Raw genomic sequence first — 23,744 nt, forward strand, 5'->3', positions numbered from 1 at the left:
TCACGCTGTGGCCACGTTATTGTTTACATGAGATGAATTGCAGAATGATAGAGACGAAATGCTGTTAATCTGACTGTCTGCAGGTTTTACACACAGTTACTGTCCCTCCATTTACAAAGGCAGAGGCGTCACAGTGTCATTATTTTACATGTAGTTGTTTTTTGTCCTGTGTAATAATATTCAACATTGCTGTCAATACATTTTTAAAAAATGCCTCTCTGTGCAAAATGGGTTTAAAAACATAAACAGCTGTTGGATCCTGTTTGTCCGTGATTTGAACCGGGGAACAAATCGTGGCAGGATCAGCCTGATGTTATTTGTATCCCGCTGTAACTTTACTGTATAAAGAGCAAACATCTCCAAAATGTCAGGAGTAGTGAGTCATTACAAAAAGTGTTTGTGAACTAAAAATCAAGAATGTGGGATCCTGTTTGTCCGTGATCTGGAGAGCCCAGCGCTGCTTCCGACAGGGAAAACTAATTCTGTCACAGAGACCTACCTTGGCACATCTCCTGCTTTGCGTTTGTGTGGGAGCCCCGTCAAAAACCTGTCCATGATGCTAGCAGTGTCCAAGTGTTTGTTTTTTTTGTTTGTTTGTTTTCTCACACCACGCCCCCCCTGCAATGGCTCTGCGCCCCCTAGGGGGCGGGCCCCACACTTTGGGAACCTCTGAGTTAGGCAGTTTGGAGACAAAGTTAGAGAGACAAGGTGGAGATGGTTTGGAGATGTGCAGAGGAAGGACACTGGAAATACTGGACAAAGGATGCCAGGCAGGAGGAAAAGAGGAAGCTGAGAGAAGATTCATGGATGTAGTGAAGCAGACGTCTGTGACGATAGAGTGAGGCAAATGATCCTCTGTGGCGAGCCCCGAAGAGAGCAGCTGGAAGAAGAACGCTATTCTCTCGGTCTCGCACGCACGCGCGCGCACACACACACACACACACACACACACACACTCACACTCACTGGGGGATTGCTATCATCGTGACTGTGGCAGCCGAGCCACATTCAGCACAGACGCACAAACGCATCCTCATTAGCTTGTAGAAGTGTGTGTGTGTGTGTGTGTGTGAGTGTGAGTGGCTTTGTTTGATTGCTGTTGAAACACCAAAGATCAAACTCAGTCGGAGATGAAAGTGCTCGTCTCTCAGCCTGATGTTAGTCATCTGTATCCATGAAATGCTTCTCACAGCTCAGGTCCAGAATAAAAGGACACATTTTGCTTGACGTTGAACAGATTTACTAATAAAGCAGCCGGTGTTTAGCTATTATAAATATTAATAAGTTATAATGGGCTATAGTAAGTATTGTGCTGTTAAATGCTGCCTCCTCATGGCCAAAGGTGCAATTTTGAGTCAGCCTTTGCACATAAAACAAATTCATTCCTTGTTTGCTTGTGTTACTGGAGACCATTAATGACATTTTCAGATACTTTATGAGGTCTTGAAGCAAAATCTACATACATCCAATAATGTTTGTCAGGGAAAAAAAGTTTTTTTTTTATTGTAATTATCAAATATTAAATGCTTTTAAAGAGGCAGGAAAAAACTAACTGGTCAAATGCAGCATAGCTGAGCATGAGCTGTGTTTCACGCTCCACACCTGTTCTTTGTATAATTATTTAATTTTCACTGAGCTGAAAAACAGATACAAGTCTGTGTGTTAGCTGGAAGTGCAAAAGAAAATCGATAGTCATAATATTTGTCAGGTAAATGTAAAAGAATGGTCCAACCACACAAACACAGTCAGAAGGTCCAGCTTAGACACTCTGGTCATGTTTGTGCATTTAAGATTTACAGGTATTCAATTCAGTTTTATTTACACAGCGCCAAATCACAACAACAGTCGCCACAAGGTGCTTTATAATGTAAGGTAAACCCTACAATAATAGATACAGAGAAAAACCCAACAATCATGTGACCCCCTATGAGCAGCACTTTGGCGACAGTGGGAAGGAAAATCTCCCTTTTAACAGGAAGAAACCTCCAGCAGAACCAGGCTCAGGGAGGGGCGGGGCCATCTGCTGCGACCGGTTGGGGAGAGAACAAATGCTCTCAAAGGTTGGGGAGAGGTTGAGAGGTATTGAAATAGATACAGTAAGTTAGTCATTGTTATAACGTATCTTCTGCAGAGCCGTTTGAAGGCAGAGAAGTGTAAAAATGGAACTGTTTTGCCCATTTTTCAAATCTCACATAGACTCATTGTAACATTGTAACGTGTCTTTTATCCTTATCCATGATGTTTATTTATTCTTTATCTGTAACTGATAAAGTTTAGGTTCTTTTGCAGGTTGAAATTTATATAAGTGTAGGTCAGCATCAGCCGTAGAAATCCTGTGTGTCATGAGCGCTCCTGCAGGCTGGTTAATTACAGTAACTGGTGCTTTGTTGTGCAGGAGAACCCAGAGCGTGGGCCACGAACCCCTGAGGAGACAAGGCTCTTCCACCACCAGCCGGCCCCCTCAGCCCCTCTCCGCCCAGGCCATCAAACACATCTGGGTCCGCACGGCTCTCTTCGAGAAAGTTCTGGACAAGATTGTGCAGTACATTGTGGACAACTGCAGGTGAGTTTGTTTTACTGTCTGGTGTTGCACTGTGGTGACTCACAGCAACCTACTCCAGGCTTTGTTGTACCTGAATAAATGATCTATTTATGCGGCCCATTCTTCTCCTGTGTTTGCTTTGTTCTGCGTTCTGTCTGGCTAACAACCACTGTGTGTTTCGACAAGCTGTCCACACACTGCAATTCACTGATCAAAGCTTCAGACATGAAGTGCACTGATGGGGTTCACAAACATGGCAACGGTTATCAGACAACCCTAAACAAGACTTGTGCGGTTTTGCTGTTGTATAGTTCCTGTTAAAAGCTGGGCAAATATTGTAAAGTCGGCGTTGTGTTCAGACAGCTGCAGCGGAGGTGATCTAATCTGATGTTAGACGCCCACGGTGAATGTCAAGGCCTCAGAAGTCCCTCAGAAGTAAAGAGCATCAAACAGCAACCTTAGTAAACCTTTATTCTGGCCTTTGTTGTGAAGCCTGCAGACCTCAGTGCTCTTCTCGCTGTGTTTACAGGTTTCACTGGGCCTAACATCACACATACTGGGAAACAATATTGTTTCAGACGTGATGAGTGTTGGGGGTTTAGCTGTATAGGACATCCTAGCTGCTGATGCGTAAACTTATTATCCTTCCTCGTCCTTATTGGGAGGGAAGTAGAGATTTTTAATTTAACGCTGGTGTTGGATCAGCTCTCAGTATTGACAGATGCCTGAAGCCAGGGTATATTTATTTTATCGGGGATGCATCCTTAATGCACAGGCATATCTTCAACCTTTGAGAAATCACAGCACTTGGAAATAATGTGCGCGTGAATCAGCCGTCCAACCTTAACCGTCACGGTGAAGCACTCGGCCAGCGCTAATACACAGAAACGAGCCCATCAGTGATTCTTCTACTCACTCGGTCCTCTGGGTGTGCTGCTGCATTCATCATGTGCATAAAGTGTCACTGCAGCTTCTATACACTTACAGCAATCACACTGTTGAGTCAAGTGAAGGGGATAATGGGTGTGATCTCCTACACTTGGAGTATTTGATCACTTTTAAAGATGAACTGAGCAAACAATTGGTGCTTTGTCCATTTATGCTGTTTGATATTATCTTGGGTTTGCCAGACTTTTCTCTGACCTGCTCCCTGCCACATCCTGCGATCTGTTACGCCCCCTGTACGTCTACCTGTGCATTAGGCGGTGGCTCTAACCTGATGTTGAAATGCTTATCCTTAAATGTAGTCTTAATTTGTAATGAAGGTGGTGAGCTCAGATTGTATCTGTGGCAAAACCATTTCTGCTGCATGTTCTCTGCCACGCTCCTCGGGTGAAGTAGAACTCACTGTGTCATCCTGGAGGACAGAGTCATGGTGAACTCCCACAGAAACTACTGGGAACTGCTCACTCAGAGCGCTCTGTGGAAGTTTGGTGTTATTCAAATACAAGGTCACATTGTAGCTATTCAGCATGAGTTACCACGGTGATTTACACTGGAGCCAGCCAGAAACCACATCTTCTTAACCCATGTGATGGATCTGTGATGTAATGCAGCCACTACATATGAGTGAGGGGTGGTGATGTAATCAGGCAGGTGTGTCATCTGAGTTTCTAGCATGCGTTGCTGAATCCTTGCCTGTTCTTGGATAGTTGACAGATCATACTTTAACCTTTAACCTGCGCTCATCACCTCCAAACTGATCATATCTAGTGACGTGTTTCTTTCTTCTCTGTGTTTCTGACGGCAGTAAATACTATGAGAGGGAAGCTCTGATGCATGACTCAGTCTTTGGGCCCATCTTGGCAGCCCTACTAGGTGAGTATGTTAATGTATTTAATCACCAGAGGCCAGTAAAAAAGCATGCACAGCTGATCATCCAGGTGATTGTTCATATATTCATTTAAATTTGCAAACAAATACACAAGACAGCATTTTCATAACTGTTTGGAATTGGACAGCAGGCAGAGACTCGGAATCAGAGACACCGGGCAGTCAGACAGGAACAGGAAGCAAACAGCTTTGCCAGCTTGAGCAAACTAGAAAAAGTTAACTGCGAGACAGACTGGTGAAGAGAAAATAAACACTTTATCATCTCTGACTAAAGAGGGAGTTCGGGACACTGATGAGGCAGATAATGAGTGCTGATGAGGGGCGGAGCAGAGTATAGTCATGAACAGCTGGGACAGAGACGCACATTAATGTGTCCAAACACCTGCTGCATATTTGCTCCGCGCTGACAGAAAGAAAGAACTGAAACCATTTATGTAATGTATATGCATTCATATGGCACTTTTCTAGTCTGACCATTTAAAGTTCTTTAGACTGCTGCAAGCCATATTTTTGGTGTTATTGTACCATTGATATTATTAGATTACTGATATGTAAAAGAAAAAAAAGTCCCGTACACAGGTATAAATACTGTTTGTCCACACAGGCTTTACTTGGAATGCAGCACAGGTGCATTTGGAAACTTACAGAATTTTCCGTACTATAAGGCGCACTTAAAATCCTTTAATTTTCTCAAAAATCGACAGTGCGCCTTATAATCCGGTGCATCTTATGTATGAATTCTGGTTGTGCTTAATAATAATAATAATGGATTGCATTTATATAGCGCTTTTCAAGGCACCCAAAGCGCTTTACAAAGCCACCATTCATTCACTCTCGCATTCACGCACTGGTGGAGGCAGCTACAGTTGTAGCCACAGCTGCCCTGGGGCACTGACAGTCTGCATTAGCATTAGCTACACAGCTATGTTAGCATAGCATAAATACAGTGAAGCAGGAGGATGAACGCTAACTTTTTTCCACTCGTTAACGTGACGGTTCCTCATGGTTAGAGACAAATACAGTCGCATGGCAGGATGCTGTAAACGGACCAAACGTCAGTCAGGAGAACAACTGAGATAATCCATCCACAATACGAGGTTAGTCATTAATATACTGCAACAACATGGGAACAGAGCAGCTGTGATAGAATACAGCATTAATGAATCAATGGTACAGAAGTGGAGGAAGCAAGAAGAATGAGTTGAATAAAGTTTGATTTATCTGACTGCTTTGTTTCGCTTAATGAGCCTTATGGTCCGAAAAATACGGTACATTTGTGCCACACTGTTTTATCTACTAAGGTTGCCGGTTCGAGCCCCGGCTTGGACAGTCTCGGTCGTTGTGTCCTTGGGCAAGACACTTCACCCGTTGCCTACTGGTGGTGGTCAGAGGGCCCGGTGGCGCCAGTGTCTGGCAGCCTCGCCTCTGTCAGTGCGCCCCAGGGTGGCTGTGGCTACAATGTAGCTGCCATCACCAGTGTGTGAATGTGTGGATGTCTGGTTGTGTAAAGTGCTTTGGGGTCCTTAGGGACTAGAAAAGCACTATACAAATACAGGCCATTTTACTAGTGAACCATTGTGATGACCTGGTGAAATATGCAGGGTCGAGCCCATCTCTCACTACATGCCAGCCCTGATTTACTTTGGACAGGAGGACAGGATTATACAATATTGTTAGCAATGAAGAATCCTCTCTAATATTGTTATTTGATCAAAATTCAATCAAGAATTCGAATACGTGCACACAGGAGCATGTCGTAGATACGCTGCAGGTTTTCCATCACATATACAGAAATGAGCAACATCAAATGTTTGCTTAAAGACCGTGTATGTGTGTGCTGTCTTTTTAGTGGGGCCGTGTGCTCTGGAGTACACGAAGCTGAAGACTTCGGATCATTTCTGGACAGACCCCTCAGCCAATGAGCTGGTTCAGCGCCATCGTATTCACGGGGCCCACCGCGGCCAGGACGTCTTAGCCGGCCACCGGCCTGCTCTGGGGGTTAGTACGGGGCATCCTCTGGAGGTGTTGTTCTAAGGATAGATCATCGGCGTGTGTAGGATTGGTTTTCTCGTAGGAGTCGTTCGTTGTATAAACTGGCTGTTTGCTTCTTTTCTAGATCCGCAAAAGGCAGTCGAGCGGCAGCATGTCAGAGGACAGGTTTGCTGCATCAGCGAGGGAGTATGTGGAGTCTCTTCACCAAAACTCCAGAACGCACCTGCTCTATGGCAAAAATAATGTCCTTGTGCAACCGGTACATCTCACTGACACACAGTAACTTTGCTGTTTTTGTCCCATCATCCTCTGGAGTGCTTTCAGTTCCTCCACAGTCTCACAGCCCAGACATATAGTGACAATACTTGTACTTTGGTAAAGGGTCATATCTCAGTCCAGTCTCATATTGGATCCTACAGTTTTTCAAACAAGCCGCTGAGAGTGTGTCTTCACTTTGACCAAACTTTACATCCATCAAAAAAACCATAAAAACTTGATTTGTTATGTTTTCTTTTGATTTATCCAAGCAGAAAGTTTGGATATATTCCTTTCTATTACTAGGACAAAGTCTGCTGCGTTATGGACTTTTTCTCTGCAGCACTGATTTTGTGTTGCACAGCTAATTCTGTCACACAGCAGTGTGCAACACAAGAAGACACTATGTCAAATATTGCAACATTATCAGCAAAGTAATATCTGCTAACACAGCACGACAGCTAGACTTTATGCTGCACGCTCACATGGAGCCTTGAAAACAAGTAAGAACCACATATCAGCAGCTTAATTAGATTCAAGTGCTGATGAAACGGGTGAAAAGAGATAAAGAAATAAATATAAGGCACAGGATGTGCTCATTTCAGTATGTTTCATCAAGTTTTAAAGTCAGTCTGTTCTGCTCTAATATAAAATCAGATGATTCAGCTCATGTTGGCTGAGTAAAGAACAAAGCAGTGACGGAAACAGCAGCTCTGGATGATCCGCGGCTATTTCCAGTCGTGTGACAGCGAGCTGTGTGTATCAGATGCATTTCACTACATTAGTGTGCGGCTGACGAATATAAGCAAGAGGAGGGGAAACGCAAATGTAAGGATGTAACACTTTAATGTCCCACGAGAAATCAATCGTAACAGTTGAGGAACGATAATGAAAAATACTCTTTGATTCTTTGTAAATCACAGTTACAGTTACAATGTTTCAAGACATGCTGAGCAGTTTCAGTCCCCCATACTGCTTTTTATTTCTTACACTAAGCTGTGTTTCATACATTCAATCGTACAAACACAGACAGTCTTAGAGCAGAATAAAATGAACTATGTCTATAGTGTGTGTGAGATATAATGTGACAGCTTAGAGCTTAGCTTTCTGAAAAAATCTTGGCATAAACTTTGATAAAGGTTGAAACTTTGTGTAGCTGTCAAAGGTTGCAGGGCTGTGTAGGCCCCGAAGCTGCTGCTTTTTTAGAATAGCAGCAGTAATCCTTGGAAGCCTACACACTGTACGTGCAGCGCCCACTCAGCTTGTCCTGCAGGCAGAGAGGACCCTAACGCAGGCCCCACAGGCTGACAGGATAAACAAAAGCAAACCTTTATTTAGGCAAAGTCCAGAAAGTCAGTATCCATAAAAAGAAACGGCAAACTAATCCTTCAACTGACAGCGAGCGCACCGGGAAACCACAGGACAGAGGGAGGAATAAGTCGTACACACATGCAATCAAGGGAGGTAAAGCTGAATCCAAGATAAATGGGACAAAAAAGACCGGGGATAGAGGGGAGGAAGACTACATTTCAAATTCAAACCATAAAGAAACCAAACAGGAAACAGCTGTTATAAGAAAAACTCAAATCACAAGAATCCCAAAAAAACCCCCAAAACTCGCGTTGAAACCCCGAAGGTCCATCACCGAGCTGCTAAAAGCACAAGTAGTAGAACTGTGCTGCACAGTAGTGTGTGTGAGATCTCTGAAATCACATCTTGCTTCTGCCTGCGTTGCTCCAGCACATTTGGCCCTGAGCACGTATGCCTCCCAAGATGCCTTTCTCCGAGCCCCGCTGACAGACATGCAGAGAAGTACAGCACTCGCTGCACTGGTGTGCAAGAGCAGCTCTCTCATCGTGAGCTACCGATCGGCAATGACGTGAAAACCACAACAAGTGAAGCGACCTTGTTACAATGTGAGGGATGTGGATGTTACTCTGACATGTGACACCCACATGAACTCAGCCTGGTATCGTCCACATTTCTGATGATTGAAATTCCATCTACTGAACTGCGAACAGGACTGAAAATATGTTAGCAAAGGGATCCTGGAATCGCAACTGAACATTAGCGCAGTTTGTTGGTCTAGGAGATACTTGAAGGTACACGAGTACTTCACAGAGATCACGAGGATAAATTCAGGCTTTTGATGTGGCTTAAATATAATTTTTAAACCTGGACCGTGTGACATCATCACACTTCCAACAAATTAGATTCAGAAAAGTGTGATGAGTAGATGACAATAAGAAAATAAAAGCTAGAGAAAGTCTGTGGGAATAAATGTCAGAGTTGGGCAATAAACAGTTTCCTTAGTTTAATAAATCAGAAACATGAATCAGTGGCTGATGAGCTCATCTCACTAACACCAGATTATCAGGGTGTGTTAAATAAATGCTGGGATCATAGAGCACACAGAGCTCAAAGCAGTTTCTGGTGCTGTGTGAAAAAAGTTTAATGCAAAAAACATCCTCGTAACTGCAGAATTAAGTTTTTATGTTGTCGACATCAGTGTGTCGCATTATGGTTTCTCTCTGCAGCTGATCACGTTCAGCAGTGCTGTGACCTCCACAGTAGTGCTGAGGAAAAGCATCTCATGTCACACGTTTGAGTAAAAGCGCTTTCTTCATCTTGGTGCTAACAATGTTCCATCTCCTCCTCTCCGCTTTACGTGGCAGAAGAAGGACATGGAGGTTTTACGGGGTTACTTGTCTCTCCATCAAGCGGGGGATAATCTCACGCTGAAGTGGACACCCAATCAGCTCATCAATGGCACACTGGGAGACTGCGACCTGGAGAAGAGGTAGCCCGAGTGTACGAACACGTGAGCTAGCGTCTCAGAAATGAACAGTTTGAATGCATCAGATAAAGTCTGCTTGATACAAAAACAAATGTAGTAAAGAAATGCAGATGTGCGCACACACACGTTTGGCACGTCGCAGGCGGATTGTCGTGTCATGATTTTGTTGTAACAGACACACCTGAAGCAAACCTACAATATTCAGGTGTCACAGAAAGTGTTTCAGGAGGTTGTGCTGGTGTTGTTATTGGCTCACAGGTGAGTGAGAGCCTCGGCTTTGATAAATACCTGCGGCATGCATTTACAAACACACTGGTCAAGATCAGTTGGTAAATGATGTCTCGTGTTCTTCTTCACACGGCCGAGGGGCCACCCTGAGCTTATACACAGAGCTCTGCTTCACATGACAGAACTGTTTTAGTAAATGGATAGATGCTGCTCTCTGTGGGAGACCTTCCAGAGATCCGTTTCACAGGAAACCTCATGACTGATTCATGTCTCGCTGATCTAAATTATCTTTCTACTTTCAGGGAGAAATACTAGATAGGTAGATATAGATATATATAGTTGTGCATCATCTATCTATGTATATATCTATGTATTAACAGATTAACCTAATATGTCTGCTCTCTGTTTTTGGACTGCATTTGCTATGATTGGGTCTACATGTGTGTTCCTGGGTTCATGCATTGTTTGTGGATCATCAGCAGATCGTTGTACTCCCGTCACTCTTATGTTACTAATCCAACACACGTGCTTCTCCTTTAGTATCTACTGGGATTACGCACTCACTGTTCCTCTGCGCCAGATAGTATGCATCCACTGTCACCAACGCTGTGAGTATACTGCTGCACACACACACACACACACACACACACACACACACACACACACACACACACACACACACACACACACACACACACAGTCTGTCACGTCAAATTTAGATCATGTCATGAAGAATCTGTTTCATGATGTCACTGATCATGACAAAGTATACACAGAGAATCCCTCTCCTCCTTTTCCTCCTTTTCCATTTCTTACATGCACAAACCTTCAGTTTCTTTTTACAGTATCACAGTTTATGTCTTGTCCACTATTAGAAGACAGTATTTGATCCACTTTGTTCTTTTCTTTGCCTGTTCATATTCCAGCTGACTGTGGGGGGACACTGGTTCTGGTCAGTCAGGATGGGATCCAGCGGCCACCCCTGCACTTTCCCCCTGGTGGTCACCTGCTGGCCTTTCTCTCCTGTCTAGAAACGGGCCTGTTACCACGGGGCCAGTTGGAGCCGCCTCTCTGGTCCCAAAAAGGAAAGGTAATAGCATGATTCAGGTAACAAATGAAGATCATAAAACACTAAAATAAAATAAAGCACAGTGAAGTGCCGTCAGACTGTAGTTATAGGACCTACAACCTACAGAGTGAATCTAACTTTGAGACAAGACCAAAAACTCAGAGTTGAAACTTTGTGCAGGTGATGAGATGATGCTGTGACCAATAAACAGTTTTTACATCCAGCACTTATATTTTGAGGCTCCTTAGACTGCTGATGTCATGAAATGGTATCAATACATAAAGCCCGATACAGCAGATATGTGTAGAATCGAAACCTCTAAACTGTGAAGGAATCTCAAAATTTTATATTTAACTAAAGTTCGTCACCATCAACATAAAAACTCAGCTGCCCTGCGTCAAAAAGTAGTCCCCCCTCAAACCTAATAACTGGTTCTCCACCCTTAGCAGCAACAACTGCAATCAAGTATGTAACAGAACTTTACTGCTTCACAAAGAAGAGCAGCTTTGGACTTTTATTCCTTAATAAATGAAATCACTACATGTTGTATTTACTCGGGTTGAAACGGTGGGACAAACGTGCAAGAAGCCCAGGACTTAGACTGCTCCAGATTCGATTTTTCTGTCTACTCGTGGCTCTTTTACATCAGTGATATCTATAATATGAGCACAACCCCCCTAACCCCACCTGCAAGTCAGATGGCACGTTTGTAAAACCAGCCAATCAGAAGAATGGTGGCATAGTCAGTTAAAACAGCTGTTTTAGACAACAGATGAACCAAAGGTCTTAACCCAGGCGGCTCAGTGTTGGAGAATCCCACAAAGCTAATTTAAGAGCGTCCCATTAAACCTGTTTAAGTTGTGTCTTTGACCTGCATCACATGCTAAACCTGTCCTACAGGGTAAAGTATTCCCTAAACTGAGGAAGAGGAGTAGTGCCGCCAGGCTTATCGACCAGGAAGCCAACGGCGAGGAGCAGTCGGCCGCCGACTACGTGTTTCGCATCGTCTACCCTGGATATCGATACGAAGCCAGTAAGTAACAGCGCAGGCGCCCACGAGGCAGACGTAGCTGCTCGTAACCAAAACGAACCTTGTTTTGTGGCGAACACTAATCTGATTAACGGCTACATGAATGTGTTTGTAAAGCACCCTGGTTTCTTTCCCACAATACTCTTGCAGAGCCATGCAGGGCACCGCTTTTCTAACTTTGTTCTCTGTTGTCCCACCGGTGCTAACAGTCACTATAAACTACCACCACACCACGGGCAGCCGCGCGCCATCGCTGGATGATGACGAGGAAGAGGAAGATAGGCTCCATGCTATGATCTCAATGATCTGCTCGCGGAACCTCACAGACCCTAATGTCATGAAAGGTTTTTATCACCTTAACACACCTACCCGACCCTGCTGCCCCACCCTCACCAAACCCTGCTGCCCACCCCGAGACCTCACCTCCGCTTCTCCTGCTCTTTCTTGCCTCCCATTATGTTGTCTCAGGCCCTCTCCCCTCCACCTCCCAACCCCACCCGTTCCAGCTTCGTCTGCCTGTGTATGTTCTCCCCGACTCCGAGCCCAACAGTGTAGCATGGGCTAGGGATGGTTGTGTTAGCAACTAAACAAAACCAGCGAGCAGCGCTTAGAGCATTAACACATTTATGTGAGATCACGGTAGGATCGTCAGCAGTACACTGCACCATAGACGTGGACGAGGGAGTTTCTCAATGGAAATCGCCACAGATTAACAAATAGATGGAAGAATCTTTTGGTTGTTTGTCTTGTGTTGATGATGAGTTCTGGTTGGTGGAAGCTGCAGACTTAAATATGATTTTCATTTTAGGCCGCAACATCGTCTCAAACAAGCTAAAGGTCTTCTACAGTCTCCATCGAGGTTCTGGTTGAGTGCACTAATCAATATTTCATATGCATCATGTAAAATGAAAGGTGTGCTTATCATTTCCAGCCTACAGAAAATTAGCCCCACATTAGAACCATGAACAGAACTCTTCAGACTCGTCTAAGTAAGAGGCTTTTGTTGTTGTTTGCTCTTGTACGAAACACTAAATTCTTCCTTCATTGACTTTGTGTCCAGCTGCACCACATGAGTTAGTAGCTTCTGGGTAGTAGCTCCTTCTCTCACCCCACCAATCACAGCAGATGGCCCCGCCCCTCCCTGAGCCTGGTTCTGCCGGAGGTTTCTTCCTGTTAAAAGGGAGTTTTTCCTTCCCACTGTCGCCAAAGTGCTGCTCATAGGGGGTCATATGATTGTTGGGTTTTTCTCTGTATCTATGAAGCGCCTTGAGGCGACTTATGTTGTGATTTGGCGCTATATAAATAAAATTGAATTGAATTGAATTGGGAGTTTTTAGGGCACTGTGTCAGAAAAAGAAGAAAAGTACCTTCCAAAAATGTGCACCTGTTTGCAGTTAGCCTGTTGGTTATTTGGTCCAGAGTTTGTGTAGCTGACTGACCGTAGTGACTGCCTCATGACACATCCATTAGACAATGGTAGCATATCCACTACACAACCCAATAAAAGCTCGCTAACGTCCCTCAGAGTGACAGCTCGAACTCAGCTGCTGTGGCTTCTTTGCAGCAGCTGAGCCGTCAGCAGGGTTATGAAGCACTGCTAAGTTGTAGGTATTCATCAAAATGTGAAGCAGCTAATGTTCGTAATGTAACTATGTTACAAGTACTCTGACACGCTTCTTTGTTAAAAAGTTTAAAAATGCTACATTGTAAAATGTCTTGAAACAAAACAGAGTGTCAGTGATTTTTGTTGTGGGCAAACCATTTTCCCCAGTAAACATTCAGACGTGGCTGCCCTGCTGGTAATATGGTGAGGTAACACACGAAGGATTTTTCAGTTAAACAGACTTTTTTAACTTTGTGTAAGCAAAATGAGAATAAAAGAGTAATTTAAAAAATTGCTATGACAACACAGCTCAGGGCTTTTTTAGGATACTTGTAGAGTCGGATACAGCAGCATCTCAGCTTATCTCAGGTTATCTGTTCAAACCACAGCATTCACTTCTAAATAGTGAAAGTAGTTTCTGTTCTAGCTGGAAGTTGGACGTTAAGAACACGCTGCGGTCACGCGTCTGGTTAATACCGCAGCAGCCGATAACACCCTCTCCCCGCCTTCTGTTCCTGATTTCACTCTTTCTGTTTTCTCTCCATCTTTCCAGCGCTCAGTGACACAGATAAATCCACTTCTTACACAAACCTGTGAAAGACAGGAAACACGCTGTCTGATGAGCAGACTTGTTTTATAGTCACTGCAAATGTCTTTCAGCAGGTTTCAACACAGATCCAAACTTTCCCAGGTGTCCTCGCCTAGCCCTAGGGGCTGCTTTGCATTCTGGGATGCTCCTTAGAGTTAAAAAAAAGGGTTTATCTGTTGAAGCATGCCCGAGTCCTGTTGGGTTTTCTCTGTCGTGGCTCTTTCTTTTTGCACTCTGTTTCCTTTTGGCTCTTTCTTTTGTCACTTGCGACATGCTTGACAGTGTTTGCATGTCTGCGCCTGTTTGCTTTTAGAGAACGACTGTGTGTTTCTGCATATCTGTGATGGACTTTCTCACAGTCTCCTCTGTTTGTTTTTGATTTCTCTCTCCTCTCCAGTTTCTTCTTCTCTGTTCGTGCAGTCATTCGCTGCAATGCTGTTCACTGTAATTCTTCACTAACCCCACCACCCCACCCTCCCCTCGCCCCGTCCTCCACCCCTCTCATTATGGTCCTGTGGGGTTCCGCAGTAGTTGAGACGTGGAGTCCTGGTGTGAGCGGGGTTGCGTTACTGAGCCCAAAACCAGTTGTCGATCACGTCTAGTCCCAAAGTAAATCAGGAGGGGCCGATGTCGGTCTTGCTCCGGCACAATTTCTCTTTGCTTTTTTGCTTTTTTGGGTTCTGAAACTGACTTTTTTATGGGGGGGGGTTATCGAACGACCAAAGCACAGCTTCATATTCATGACAGGTCATCAGCTCCAACCTGAAGAATTAAGGTGAAGAGCATTTGTTAATGTTTTCTGATTTCTTCCCTCCCCTGTGTGTGCCCTGTTCCTGGTGTCCATTTGTTTTGGTTGTTTCGAGAGGATTTCTTTTGACGTCTCTTGTCTTGTTCTGGTTTTATGCATCCTGCACGGCCTGAGCGTGAGCCTCGCCCTCTCTACTGTCAGTTCCTCCTGTCTTCTGCTCTCCCGTTCATCTGGAGCATCGTCCCGAGCTCCGCTGTCTCTCTTGCCTCCTCTCTGAATGAACTGAACCGGCATCCTCTCAGCCTGTTTGTCCCACGGCACTGTTCCCGCTTCCCAAAACCATCCCCTTCCACTTTTGGTTTCCTTTGTTTTTCGAGCTCTCATATTTAACACGAGTCTAAAACTCTCCATCTCCTCATTTCTTAATATTGTGATGATGTATTTATGGTTGAGCTGAGGGACTAATGTCATAATATGTAAGGCTTAGCCTTTCACAGTAGGAGAGGAGTGTCGGGAAAAGAAAAGTGTCTCCGAGCACTGAAACCTCTCTGTCTTCTCGTTTTCCTTCTCTGGCTTAGACCACGGGGACATGATGGACACGCAGGGCTTTGGAGGCAGCCCGTCGTCATGGCAACAGGCTGAAGTCACCACTCACGAGTCCCTGTGCCAGTCCTGCTCCACCGCTGGCAGCAACCTGTCCTTTGACTACGCGTCTGGCTGTACCTGCATACACGACCCGTCAGATATTCACACGTATGCATCAAAGCAGAAGCTGCACACGATTTGTTTAAGCTACCTGCAGCGTTGCATTAGCTTACAGGAGTTGTATAGACATTGTATAGATTTGAGAAAATCACATCTTGTAAATGTAAGAAAACATTGAATTAAGAGCCACGTGAAACCAGTACACATCAAGAGTAAAAGAGATGTTTAAATATTAAAATATTCTTGAAGCCTTTATTTATTTAGTGTTGATGTGATGCCACACTGAAGATATACACAGTGTACATGAGGTAGGACGAACGGGCCAAGAGCAGAGCTTTACTGTCTGTGGAAATAATCAGCTGAACACACAGAAAAGTACCAGCGATTTGAGACGGCCGTGGCTTCTTAGCTGTAACACAGTGAGAGATTGTACTGAACGGGGATCTTCACAGGTTATCTGTGCACTGAGAAACCACAGGCACGCACAGATCGATGAGACGGATCCATCTTCTGGAAACGTGTGACGATAACAAATGATTTCTTTTGTTTTCTCCAGTATTCCTCTGAAGATGCTCTGCCAGAACATGAAGCGGCAGATAGTCTCCAGAGCCTTCTATGGATGTAAGCACACTTTATTCTTGCGCTTTGTTTCCAGTGTGATCTGTGGCCAGAGCCTCGTATCGTATGTTCCACCTGGACTTTACGGAGATTTCAGTGAAATTACAGTGATCTTAAATGAACAGTTTCATATATTCAGTATGTTTGTGATGTAATGAAGAATTCATAAATACCGCCTGTAACAAATACGAGATTAGATTTAGTGTCACACATAATAAGTTGATTTATTGCAGCAGTGTGAGAACCTGCTGACCTGTGCGACCCTTTGAGTTACCTGAACTAATTCTGCGCTTGCTTTTTGTCCTTATGCACCATCTGCATCTCTTATGTAATAAATCTGATGTGGTTACATATTCTTTTACATATTTTTCTATATATTCTTCGAGGGTTTCGTTTGTTTCAGACCATCAATGTTACATTAGACAAAAAGTTTCAGTCACAGTTTTAAATGATTCATTAAGTTTTCAAACCTTTAAGGCCTCGTGTGAAGAGATGAGTGATTCGTCCACGGTGATGACGACTCATTGCCGGTTATTGCAAACACATGATTGTGCGGCACAATCAGTTCGTGGGTCTAACTCAGTTCACTTCTATTTATATAACACCAAATGAAAAACAGTTTGGATAACTTTTCCCTTAATGAATGAAATGATCATTTCAAAACTGCCTTTTGTATTTACTCTGGTTATTAATGCCTAATCTTAAAACTTAGCTTGATGATATAAAACATGCACGTGTGGCAAATATGAAAAAAACGATGAAATCTGTTTCAAAGACTGATTGGAGCTAAACGTCGTCTCATCCTGACCCTACTGTTGTGCACATGTGCCCTTCAGGGCTGGCATACTGTCGACACCTGTCCACAGTGCGGACTCACCTGTCAGCTCTGGTCAACCACAACATCGTCCCCCCAGACAGACCCTGCGAGGCATCCGGGGGCCTCAGCAAAGAGGTGTGGAGCAAGTACCAGAAAGACTGCAAGGTGGGTGCAGCCATTAATCCTGCAGACCCTGCAACATAACGAGACTGCCCGTCCCTCCTCAGTCTGACACCCCCCACCTCTCACACACAATGGCAAATTTAAAACCCAGACACCACAGCAAATTGCCAAGTCATCATCTTGTCAGGGATATTGATCAGCACTGACAGACACAGTAAGTTACGGCTGTTTTGTGCTGTGCAGGCACTCTGTGAGTTGTATTTACAGTAATAGTGAGGTCATCTGATCCACACTGTGAGAAACGCTGCTTCAGAGAATAATGAGGAGCAAAGCAAAGCAAAGGATGACAGGACGTATCTGCTGTGCTGCATAAGAAACAACTGAGTTACTGCGTGGGAGGAGCTGCACTCATGCTTAACTAGGAGTTTATTTATCAGGGACAAGTACAGGAAAAAGTCCAGTTCATGTGCATATAGTTCCTGACACCAGCCCCTTGATTGGTTTAAAAAGTGCCCGCCATGAAGAAGAAGGTCCTAGGTTTGAATCCACCATGTGCCGGGGCTTTCTGTGCGGAGTTTGCATGTTCTGCTCGTGTCTCCTCCCACAGTCCAAACACACGCAGTTAGTGGGGTTAACGGGTGATTCTTGAGTGCCTGTGGGTGTGAATGTGAACGGAAGGAAATCGTGTCTCGTCAGGCGCAGTGGGCTGTACTTAAGTCAGATGCATAAAGCATGAAAAAGGCCAAGCTGAATAACTGTGTAAACTATCATAAAACCTTTGTTGCTCTTAGTTGCAGATTACTAATTCATGAAACTTCTTGCCTAGAATCTACATTTTGTTTAATCTGAGCGTTGGGCTCTGTGGAAACCCAGAACCTACTAATGCCTGTGGTGATTTGCACACAGGCTCGGTTTAATGCATCCTTCCCAAGGATACTTAGACATGCAGACTGGGTTAGTTTGGGATTCAACTGCTGACCCGGTCGACCTCCTGAGCGATGGAAAAAAATCCCTAATAATTCCTCCCACCGGGATCTCAGTAACACATTCCAGAGCTTCAAGCACGGTCTGCTTTATCTAACTCCCAGTGAACTTCAGAGGTGCAAATAATAAGTAATAGATAAGAAGCTAAAAAGCTACAACAGGAAAGGATACAAACAGCTGGAACAATATGATGAACAGTCCTGTCGGCGCTGACTCTTTCCTGAATGCACCCCGTTACACATGACAGCTGTATGCAGTGACACCTTTCAATGAACAATAGTGTGTTTGTGTCCTGAACAGACGTGAACACGACTACATCGACTCGCCCGCATTGTCCTGCTGGCCCGAACAGCTACTAGAGCATCAAACGCAGCTTAATCCTCAGCTAAAAACAGCCCAAGCAAATGCACTGGATGTCATTAAACTGTTAACAGCTGGAAATTGATTTTTAAATAAATTAATGAAATATTAAACTGTTCTGAAAGATTTTTACCAAACATGGTCGAGAAGCTATGAAGTCTGAGACGAGGACAAAAGGCTAACTATAATGATCCCAGCGATACCCTTTCATCACTGCAGCTGAAAGTCCTTCACTCCTGCGTGGACAGACGTGAGGCTCTTCTAAGCAAAAGTCTTTCACTTATTGGATTTAAGTTCAAATCCCATGTTAGCTCTGCTTAAGCCAGCTGCATGTGTGAAACTGCATGTGTCTTCTGAGCAGAGCCAGGAGGAGGAGAAAGCTCTGAAACTGAGTAGTGCAGTTAGAGCGGTCTGAAGCTGGCGTTTGCAGACCCCAGTGTGTGACTGTGTCCGTGCTCGGTGTGAGATCCACCATTAAAACGCAGCAGTTTCAGAGCAGCGTGTTCCTGCACGGTGCTGTAAACCAGCATTATTACCTGTTGTGTTTGTAAAGCACAGAGTCAGTTATTAACACAAAGCCAAAGCTGAACTTCGTGAGCCTCGGTTTCCTCATCCTGCACTCATATCATTCCACCTGCTGATGGAGCATATTAATTGAAAGTGGAGGATGGTGCACTGCTCCTGCTGTCTCCACTCTCTCCTTCGCTCTAATGAAAAGTTAATGAGTTTCAGTGAAATGAAGTCTCCGTGTGATACCATCGCAGCTATTAAAGCAGCCGCCGTAATCATTCATCAGCTCCAACAAAGTCATCATTACTAATTTACACTCTATTCATATCTGTGTCGTTTATCTTCCGCTCTAATCTACGTCTACTCCCGTACGGAGCTCCATCACTCTTTCACTCCTTCCATTATTGATGCACTTCCTCTTCCTCTCAGGCCTTTTCTTGTCTATTATGTTTCCTCTTTTTTGCCTACCTTCCTGACATTGTGTGTGTGTGTGTGTGTGTGTGTGTGTGTGTGTGTGCGCAGAACTACAAGGAGCTGGAGCTGCTCCGGCTGGTTTATTACGGTGGAGTGCAGCACGAAATCAGAAAGGAGGTGTGGCCTTTCCTTCTGGGACACTACAAGTTTGGCATGAGCAAAAAGGAGATGAGTAAGGTACAGTGCACGTGCACACACACACACACACACACACACACACACACTCTTTGAATTTGCCCTGAAGTTAGTAAAACCCTGTGTGAAGATCGATGCAAAGATCGGCGAGCGGTACCAGCAGGTGATGCGGGAGTGGAAGGCCTGCGAGGTGATCGTCAAGCAGCGGGAGAAGGAGATGCAGTCGGCCATCTTTGCCAAGCTCTCCTCGGGCAGCAGCATCGACAGCCACGTCCTGCGGCTCGTCCACAGAGACTCCACGCTCAGCAATGAGGTGAAGGGCTCAGAGCAATATAGCATCCACTCAGTGATACACTTTATTAAGTTGGGGGGTGAGAGTTTATTAAACGTTATTAAAAATCTGAATATCCGCTGTATGAGGTGAGCTTCATACAAGCAATATCCAAAGTCTTTGTTGGGTTGTCTGGGTGAGCTTTATATTATCCTCAGAACTTCATTTGGTATCAGCAGCATGCAGACGCTGCACCGTGAGCTCTGTTATTATCTGTTATATTTTCATTTCAGCCTGTGTTGTTTTGCATTAAGACGTCAAACTAAAACCTCCACGGATGGAGCAATAAAACATGTTAGTGGCTGAATTATAGACAGTGCACATCTCAGTGTTTCTGCATAAGATGAAATCAGTAAAAAATCCGGATGTATCGACTCGTTTTTAAAGAGATTAAACTGGCACAAACAGACTGAAGTATGATTAATGTTCACCTGGACAGTGAGTGCTGTGATGCTGTTTTGATGGTTTCTGTAAAGCAGTGTGAAGTAACAAACAAGCAAAATAGGTTTCACTCTACAAAAGTAGGCTGCAGACGTCTCGCACAAGCTGTTAGTCAAATAACAGCAACAGTGTTTGACAGATGATCTGATAACAATGCTGCAAAACGCAGCAGCCGCACAAAGACGGCTGAAAGATCAGTCAGTGAGTCGATGTAGCAGAGGTGAGACAACGCAGCCGCGCCCCCACCTCAAAGAATCACATGCATAGTTAGGTTTATATGCATGCTCAGTCGTCCAGTCAGGAAATCCCAAAAGGCTGAATCTGCGTTGTCAGTGGGAGAAACCAGCCGACTGCAGGAACAGTGGGCTGTGATGTGATCATAGGTACTGTTCACAGAGAGTTGGGGAAGGGCTGCACTCACCTGACCTCGCAGCCCATCGTTCCCTCAGTGGTACTAGTTTCATTGTGCAAACGTCCTGTTTATGAGCGATGAAACGTTTCTCCCACTGAGAACGTCCAGGTGAACAGAACCAACCTTTTGGGATTTACGTAATCACACATTATATTGCATAAAGCACCTCGAGGCTTCTGTTGTTGTAATTTGGCACATCGTGCCTTCTGATTCCTCCGCCCCCTTTTCAGGTGTTCATGTCTGTAGATGAGCAGGATGCAGGAAGCCAGGAGACCCCCAGCGGAGAGGACAGCACTCCCACAATGACCAACCTGGTGCCCCCCGTGGCCCTCCCACAAGAAGAGCGTCCTCTGGTAGAATTCGATTCCCCCGACTCAGGGCTCCCCTCCTCTAGAAACTACTCTGTGACCTCTGCTCACTCCCAGATCCTGTCTAGTATCGATGACGGTCAGAGCACAGAGGAGGAGGGTGGGGGCGCGGAGGACGGCAGGACTCCCAGTGAGCTGGCGGGGTGCCGGGACTCTCTGACAGAAGACAGGCTGTGCAGTCAGCTGGACAAACTGGTGACCAGTGGAGCAGCTGCTGAGGGGACGTCACCATCGCTCTCTTCCTATACAGTACGTACAGTGTGTGCATACATTATGTCCGTTTATGGGGCTTGTTTTTTGCATTGATGCCACATGATCAGAACAAAGTGCTTGGAGAGTGACACCAACCTACAGTCTGTGTTTGATGGACACACTGTGCAGTAACACTGAGCAGATTCCACACAGCAGAAAACTATTTTTCATTTTGCAGATCGAGTTGTTGGACACGGTCGCCCTCAACCTCCACAGAATAGACAAAGATGTCCAGCGCTGCGATCGCAACTACTATTATTTCACCACGAGCAACCTGGAGAAACTCCGCAACATCATGTGCAGGTAGAGAAAGACCTGAAGACGGAAGAAGATCCTCCTGTTGTTTTATGACGATGATTCAAATCACTGAGTGAAAAAATGAAACTGCAATGTGAAGCTTTCCAGCAGAAAGACAAACCTGTTTTACTTGACGTGTCACGTGATGCTGGGTTTGAAATGACCAGAGTCAGGTAGTCGCATAAAACCAGAACAGGTTGGTTTCTTTTGCTGTAAACAAAATCAAATCCACTTCCTGTAAATAGTTTCAGTCAGCCTTCACTAACAGCTGCTACTGTTGAATATCAAAGAAATGCATCTGTATCGCTCTGTGGTTTCACTGGTGTGGCATCGCAGGCACTGGGTAAGGTCTCTGTTAGTAAGAAGTAGAGCTGGGCGATATGAGATTTCTTCATGTCACGATGTTTTTTTCATTTCAGGCGATAACGATATCTATCACGATATCAGCCAAATAACTATATTTGTAAGATTTAAATGTGCCGTTGCTCACAAGTAAAATGTGAAATAATCAGCAGCTTGTTTTTATTTAAATATTTATTTCCCATAATAAGTTCAACAGGGTAGATGTACTTAAGGAACATGAGACTTTTTCAGATAAATAAAGGCAAATATTGCAAACTACACAAAAGGCAGCCGCTAAAGCGTTTAAGTTTCAAAATAGAACAAACGAAACAGACTAAACTGTCAATTCCACTTAGAAACAAAATATTAATTCTAAAAATAAATCTTAGTTTGTTTTACAGAAGAACAGACAAAACTGACTAACTTTTGTCAATATCAAATAAACTGAGAACTAAAAGGAAATTCTCAATCTCTCCTTGTTGTATAGCTGAGCTTTTCAAACAGTTTTAACAGTTACTTTAGTCTGACAAAAGCCGAATGACGAATTAGCGCTTCCAGTCAGAGACTGAGGCTACGTCCACACGTACACGGGTATTTTTGAAAACGGAGATTTTCCGTTTTCGTTTTAAAAAATAATCCCGTCCACACATAAAGGGAGAAATGAAGGAAAACGCTGCTATGAACATGCCAAAGCAGCAGGTGGCGCTAGATTCCTAACCGTGCAGAAATGTTGGCCAATCAGAAGTCTAGAAGCCTCGGTGGGAAAAAGTAAACAAAGCTGGGGCATAGAAGCAGAACCGAGTCGTATGTGTGGAGGGACAGTAACTGTGTGTATATGTAAGCATTTAAACACTGCAGAGAGTAGAATTAACAGTATTGTAGAAATTCATTTCACCGAAACAATAACGTGGCGCAGTGTGACGCATGCACCAGTTTATTGTATTTCCAGACTTGCTTTCGGCACAATTTACAGTGCAGCTACTCTGTTTTTTGTCAGACTTGAAATAGCAGAAATACCTTCACACTATGGAACTTCTATGGCTCTTCCGTTCGACAATCTCTCCGGCGTTGGAACCATCATCTGTTTTCTCTTCGGTCACGCTCGGTTGATTTTCCTAGTCAGCACACTCATTTCCTCCATTACCCGCTGGCTGCTTCCCAAACAAACACATGTGCGGCTTGGCACTTGTGCTGTACGTAACAAGTCACGCGACGTGACGCTGCGGCTGTGATTGGTTCGGCTCTGCGCTACTTAATTTGGATTGGCTGACCTTTGTTTTTTTTTTTTTGTTTTTTTGAGGACAAGAGCGGCGAGGTCTATCGCGATAGCTTAATTTCTCTATCGAGTAAAAGTTATATCGCGATACATATCGTTATCGTTCTATCGCCCAGCTCTAGTAAGAAGGCTGTAAAACTGATCCAGGGTCAGGTGCGATGAAGGGTTCTCATAAACACATCTGTTCTTGCTTCCTGGTGAAGCGATGCTCTGCCTGTCCGCAGCTTTCACACGTTCCAGTGACAGACAGCTCAGTACTAACCCGTGTTTGATACCCAAGTCTGCTTTATGGACCTCAGTGCTAAATGGCATCATGCAGCCAGGGCTATGTAAGACAGGCCTTTAAGGTGGAATTAATTAAGCCGTTATTTAAAAAGCCATCAATTATAGACCTCAAAAATTCTTGTGAGTAGTTGTAAAACAGCTGATCATCTGCAGAGGAGCTGCTTATTTGTCAGACTGGGTAGGAAGATAGTAAAGCAGTGAGCTGACTGCAGATCTGCAGAGCTGTAGATCTGAGACGTACTCTGAGGGTTTGGCTACTCTCTTCACTTTTTGCTGAATACTGTATGTACAGGAGTATTAGATGATGATTAGATGATTACTAGGGGTG

At 44.4% G+C, this 23,744-nt stretch overlaps 1 protein-coding gene across 5 annotated transcripts in view; it reads left to right on the forward strand.

The window, feature by feature from the left end:
* Positions 1–23,744, forward strand: part of sgsm2 (small G protein signaling modulator 2) — a 109,061-nt gene that overhangs the window by 79,940 nt on the left and 5,377 nt on the right. For 3 of the 5 annotated variants that reach the window (XR_014888271.1, XM_085244733.1, XM_085244736.1), the window contains 16 exons: positions 2,396–2,563; positions 4,293–4,360; positions 6,225–6,373; positions 6,492–6,626; positions 9,298–9,422; positions 10,188–10,255; positions 10,574–10,737; positions 11,617–11,749; positions 11,956–12,090; positions 15,265–15,439; positions 15,948–16,012; positions 16,846–16,991; positions 19,326–19,454; positions 19,543–19,725; positions 20,827–21,213; positions 21,395–21,519. Coding sequence is in view for 4 of the 5 variants with exons in the window: in XM_085244733.1 (XP_085100859.1) it covers positions 2,396–2,563; positions 4,293–4,360; positions 6,225–6,373; positions 6,492–6,626; positions 9,298–9,422; positions 10,188–10,255; positions 10,574–10,737; positions 11,617–11,749; positions 11,956–12,090; positions 15,265–15,439; positions 15,948–16,012; positions 16,846–16,991; positions 19,326–19,454; positions 19,543–19,725; positions 20,827–21,213; positions 21,395–21,519 (2,355 nt within the window). In the remaining variant the exon portion in view is untranslated. The remainder of the gene's footprint in view (positions 1–2,395; positions 2,564–4,292; positions 4,361–6,224; positions 6,374–6,491; positions 6,627–9,297; positions 9,423–10,187; positions 10,256–10,573; positions 10,738–11,616; positions 11,750–11,955; positions 12,091–15,264; positions 15,440–15,947; positions 16,013–16,845; positions 16,992–19,325; positions 19,455–19,542; positions 19,726–20,826; positions 21,214–21,394; positions 21,520–23,744) is intronic. The other 2 variants (XM_085244734.1, XM_085244735.1) reach the window with 2 other exon arrangements.

The sequence above is a fragment of the Mchenga conophoros genome, linkage group LG14, assembly GCF_057382185.1.
Source record: "Mchenga conophoros isolate Kocher_MC1m ecotype Shallow Benthic linkage group LG14, M_conophoros_male_GT1.1, whole genome shotgun sequence".
Lineage (NCBI taxonomy): Eukaryota > Metazoa > Chordata > Actinopteri > Cichliformes > Cichlidae > Mchenga > Mchenga conophoros.